The following is a 4811-nucleotide window of genomic DNA, read 5'->3' as shown; positions in this document are numbered from 1 at the left end:
CGCGTCGAGATCTCCAGCCGTGAGAGACGTCAACCTAGTCCTTTTTTTACCTATCCATATTCCCGATAAACTAACAGCCATCTAAATTTCCATGCAGGCAAACATCGCTTCTGAAGAATAGAGTAGGGTTCTCCTATCGTTTTTCTTGTCTGGTGTAGCTGCACGGCTCTTATGCTGCTTTGGTATAGGTGGTTTGGGGGTGGGGGGAGACACTCGACGCGACTTGGCTATGGTATGTGACATGCAACTAGGGGGGCGGTGGTGTGGGTGGTGTGTGTGTGTGTGTGTGTGTGTGGTGTGTGGCGGTAAGATTGGGCGTGTGCATGGGCGTGTGTATGGGCGACTCATGCTGCATGGGGTTGGTGGGGGGCGGTGACGGACAGTCGGTGACGCTCCACACCTCGCTGGGTGACATCAAGCTGGAGCTGCTGATGGAGACGCCACTGGCGACAGAGAACTTTCTGGCTCTCGCAGCGAGCGGCTACTACGACGGGACGTGCTTCCACCGCAACATCCCGGGGTTTATTGTACAAGGCGGGGATCCCGAGGGAAGTGGGAGCGGCGGCAAGTCGGTGTGGGGCAAGCCGTTCCCGGACGAGATTGTGCCCGGCATCGGACACAGCGCACGCGGGACGATCTCGTGCGCCAACGCAGGGCCAGACACAAACGGTTCCCAGTTCTTTATTGCCTACGCGCCGCAGCCGCAGCTCGACGGGACCAACACCGTGTTTGGTCGAGTCATCGACGGTTTTGACGTCCTTGACGTCATGGAGCGTGTGCCGAGCAACGATGACGACCGCCCACTCCGCGACATTGTCATCGACTCGGTCACCATCCACGCCAATCCGATTGCGGAGCAGCAGGCGTAGTACGCGGCTGTAGTCCGATCGCCGCGTTCTGACAACCTGTGGCGACCGGCGCGAGAAGGTGGGGGAGGGGGAGGAGGGGGGGGGAGGCTAAGCAGTACAGAAGTAGTTTCCTGATAATGTGCGCGCGTTGCGATTAGAGCGATGAACTAGCTAGTTAGAAAGCGAACGATTTACGAGCGACTCGCGCCTCGAGCGACGATGCTGATGACCGGCCGTCGGCCGCCGGCCGTCGACTCCCGCCGACCGTCCCTGCCCGGCACCCCTCTCTAGCGACCGACCACCATGTCCGCCCGCCGCAAGAAGAACGACGCCGACTCGGGCAAGCTGCTCCTTGGCCGCCCCGGCAACAACCTCAAGATGGGCATTGTCGGCCTGCCCAACGTCGGCAAGTCGACTCTGTTCAACACTCTCTCCAAGCTCGATGTTCCGGCCTCCAAGTACGTCCTCCTTGCCCTTGCTCGCCCCTTCCCCGACCCCGGCGGTCAGCCGCTCTTTGCGACCTACCCCACAGGCCCAGCCCAGCTGCCCCCCCCCCCCCCCCCCTCCCGCCCTTCCCTCCCGCCCTTCCCTCCCGCAGAGCCACCACAGCTGCAAGGCAGAGCCACACGCCACCAAGGGGCGTGGATTGGGTGATTGGGGGTGGCGAGGGGGTGGTGGTATGCGGTGGGGAGGCGGTCGCCAAAGGTCCCGCCCCCCCCCCCCCCCCCCCCCCTCCCCCCTCCTCCCGACAAATGGCTGGTGGTGGATGCCCGTGTCTGGGGCTCTCCGTCTGAGCCTCTGTCTCCGGTTGGGGGCGAAAGTGGTGGTGACGGGAGAGAGGAGCATACCTCAGAGACTCACTGGTGGGTGTTGTGGGTGTTGTGGGTGTTTTCGGTGTTGTGGGTGTTGTGGGTGTTGTGGGTGTTGTGGCGGTGCGTATCTGCTCTGGGTGTCGTACCTGGCCTTGTGTGGTGCGTATCGGCAATGGGCGCGGTTGGTGATACAGCTTTCCGTTCTGCACCATCGACCCGAACAAGGCGCGGATCCCGGTGCCGGACGCCGACTGGGAGTGGCTGTGCGAGAAGTTCCAGCCCGGCTCGCGGGTGCCTGCCTTCCTCACCATCTTTGACATTGCCGGGCTTGTCCGCGGCGCTGCCGAGGGTGCTGGGCTCGGCAACGAGTTCCTCTCGCACATTGCGCAGGTCGACGGCATCTACCATGTGGTGCGTGTGTTTGACGACGCCGAGGTGACGCATGTGGAGGAGTCTGTGGACCCGGTCCGTGACCTGCAGATCATCCGCGAGGAGCTGCTGGCCAAGGACGTGCAGAACGTGGAGCGCAATCTGGAGGCGGCGCTCAAGGTGCGCGGTGACAAGACCAAGAAGGCCGAGGCCGAGATGCTGCAGAAGATCCTGGAGGTGCTCAACTCGGGGACATCGATCCGGCACGCCGAGTGGACCAACAAGGAGATCGAGTTCCTCAACACGCTCTTCCTCCTCACCGCCAAGCCTGCGGTGGTTCTCGTCAACATGTCCGAGCGCGACTATCTCAAGAAGCGCAACAAGCACCTCAAGAAGCTCTTCGAGTACGTGCAGACCAACATGCCGGACGACCCCATCATCCCGTTCTCGGGCATGGTCGAGACGACTCTCCTGCAGATCGGCGAGGAGCAGGCGGCGGCGTGGTGCGAGTCCAACAAGGCTTCGAGCGCCCTCGACAAGATCGTTCTTGCCGGCTACAAGCGGCTCAACCTCATCCACTTCTTCACCTGCGGCGCCGACGAGGTCAAGTGCTGGACCATCCGGGAGGGGACCAAGGCACCCGGCGCCGCCGGCACCATCCACACTGACATGGAGAAGGGCTTCATCTGCGCAGAGGTCTACTCTATTGACGCCCTCCGCGAGCACGAGACCGAGTCGGGCGTCAAGGCTGCCGGCAAGCTGCAGCAGAAGGGCAAGACGTACGTTGTCCAGGACGGCGACATCATGTTCATGAAGTTCAACCCGCCCAAGGCGTCCAAGAAGAAGTAAGCCATCGCTTTGCTGCCACCGTTAAACTCCATGTCGGCCATTGTTGCCGTGCCGCCGCCGTGTCGCCGCGTCATCGCCCCCCCAAACCCCCGCCGGCGGTCTCGCCACCTCCACCGCCACCCGCTCCTCGGCACTCCCAGAACAGCGCGACTCGGCTTGTGTGCCGTCACTCCTCCCTTTCACCACCCGTGCCGCAGGGCGAGGTCGCTGCCACACCACCCAAGCCTCCCACACCCCACTCTACCCTACTCCACGCCACTCGCCACCCATCCCCACCCCCATCCCCACCCCCATCCCCACCCCCCATCCCCCCTTACCTCCTCCACTTCTCGGCCGAGTGCGTGTGCTGGTAGTCGACAAGTCGGGAGACATGGAAGCTTCGTCATCGCCGTCACAGTCGCTGAGACGGAGCACAAGTTTGACGACTCGCCGACCACACGGAAGCAGCAATGGCCTGCGAAGGACCTCGTCAGGACTGCCGCCGTCACCGAGGCTTGTGCGCACGCCTTCGGCTGGCCCGCGCCGTCCGAGCGACATCGGCACTGCATCGCCAACTCGGGCCTCGCCGACGTCGACGTCATCCATTGCCGCCGCATCGTCCCGCAAGCGCCGTCGGTTGTCAGGCATGGGCTCGAGAAGTAGTGGCATGGATGACCAGAGCGCAGAGTCTACCCCTCCAAATGGGCGGACACCCAAGCGGATGCGGCCGCTGCGCCGCACGACGGCGACGACGGCGACGACGGCGACGACGGCGACGACGGCGACGACGGCGACGACGGCGACGAAGGCCAGGTCGTCGACGGCAACACCGGCTTCTGCGACTGCAAGCAGAGCCAGCTCGGCGGTGCCGACCATCGACCTCACCGAGACCATCGACTTGACCGGCGACGATGAGCCGGAAATCGCTGCTGCGCGTGGTGCGCTGTACCCGTCGTCTCCGACCGATGCGTCGCCTCGTCGGGTGATGCTGGCGCCGTCGACCGGCGACATCACGCCACCGTCGCTGCGTGCAGCGCGGCGGGAAAGCGCAAGACAGACTCGGTCGCGGTCGCGGCAGCAGCGGCTTCGCCGCAGCGGAACCGGGTCTCGGTCCTCGCCGGTCGACGTCGACGCTGACGAGGAGCTGGCGCGGGAGCTGGATCGTGAGCTGAACGGCGACAGAAGAAGCAGCAACCGCGGCAGCCGGCGAAGAATGCTGCCTCTGGTGCAGATGCCACCGATAATGATGAGTGGGCTCCGCTGGCAGAGCCGGAAAGCAGTGGAGTGCGCATCATCGAGGTCCGGCTGGACATGCGGTCGTTTTCGCGGCCACTGGGCCAAGCCGAGGTGCGCAACTTGTTTGCGCAAATGCGGCGGAACCCGCTGGAGATGCTGCGGTGGGCGACGCGGGCGGGTGTGCCTGCGCGTCATGTGGTGACGACGCCGATCCGTTTTGTGATTCGATCAGCCTCGCGCAGCGGACGCGAGTTCTCGCGCACCTCGCCGATCATGGCTCCGCTGATGGCGGCCTTGGTGTCTTCAGGCATATCGCATGACATGCTCACGGGCGACGACTACAGTCGGCTGCTGCGGCTCGACGAGACGGTGACCAAGCCGACGGCAGCGACCGACGCCGACCTTGCGGCGCTGCCTCCGCCCACCACCCTCGCCGCTGACAGTAGCTACTGCGGCGAGCGGTGCACGGTGTGCCTCGATGACTTGACAGAAGGCACCGAGGTGCGAATCCTGCCTTGCGCCGGCAAGCACGCCTTTCACACTGCGTGCATCGACCAATGGCTCCGCGTTGATGGCGTGTGTCCGGTCGACAAGTCACTGGTCGTCAAGCGAGACTAGTGAATATGTGTGTGTTTGTGTGTGTGTGTGTGTGTGTGTGTGTGTGTGTGTGTGTGTGTGGACGGGGGGGAGGGGGGGGGGGGAGGACGGGTAGGGGTCG

The 4811-nt window shown here is 64.0% G+C and overlaps 3 protein-coding genes across 3 annotated transcripts; all 3 read left to right on the top strand.

Annotated features, from left to right (window-relative positions):
* Positions 1-346: 346 nt before the first annotated feature.
* Positions 347-869, top strand: AMSG_01218 (peptidyl-prolyl cis-trans isomerase; the record flags this gene model as incomplete). Its single annotated transcript, XM_013906372.1, has 2 exons — positions 347-358; positions 384-869. 2 exons carry the CDS (start codon positions 347-349, stop codon positions 867-869), a joined length of 498 nt encoding a protein of 165 aa, XP_013761826.1.
* A 265-nt stretch (positions 870-1134) lies between these two features.
* Positions 1135-2934, top strand: AMSG_01217 (GTP-binding protein YchF). Its single transcript, XM_013906371.1, has 2 exons — positions 1135-1306; positions 1855-2934. Exons 1-2 carry the CDS (start codon positions 1152-1154, stop codon positions 2876-2878), a joined length of 1179 nt encoding a protein of 392 aa, XP_013761825.1. The 5' UTR covers positions 1135-1151; the 3' UTR covers positions 2879-2934.
* A 960-nt stretch (positions 2935-3894) lies between these two features.
* AMSG_01216 (uncharacterized protein) lies at positions 3895-4731 on the top strand. Its single transcript, XM_013906370.1, has one exon. The coding sequence runs from the start codon at positions 4169-4171 to the stop codon at positions 4709-4711; it is 543 nt and encodes a 180-aa protein (XP_013761824.1). The 5' UTR covers positions 3895-4168; the 3' UTR covers positions 4712-4731.
* The last annotated feature ends 80 nt before the right edge of the window (positions 4732-4811 follow it).

This window comes from Thecamonas trahens (genome assembly GCF_000142905.1).
Source record: "Thecamonas trahens ATCC 50062 unplaced genomic scaffold supercont1.5, whole genome shotgun sequence".
In the NCBI taxonomy this organism is placed as follows: domain Eukaryota; order Apusomonadida; family Apusomonadidae; genus Thecamonas; species Thecamonas trahens.
The sequence above is the reverse complement of the archived record's forward strand: the minus strand, read 5'-3'. Positions and strand labels throughout refer to the sequence as shown.

Excerpts from the sequence above, each read along its gene's own strand:
- AMSG_01217 (XM_013906371.1), top strand. The coding sequence starts at position 1,152 with ATGTCCGCCCGCCGCAAGAAGAACGACGCCGACTCGGGCAAGCTGCTC. Across the intron at positions 1,307-1,854 it reads CTCGATGTTCCGGCCTCCAA|CTTTCCGTTCTGCACCATCG; the intron begins GTACGTCCTCCT and ends TTGGTGATACAG.
- AMSG_01216 (XM_013906370.1), top strand. The coding sequence starts at position 4,169 with ATGCGGTCGTTTTCGCGGCCACTGGGCCAAGCCGAGGTGCGCAACTTG.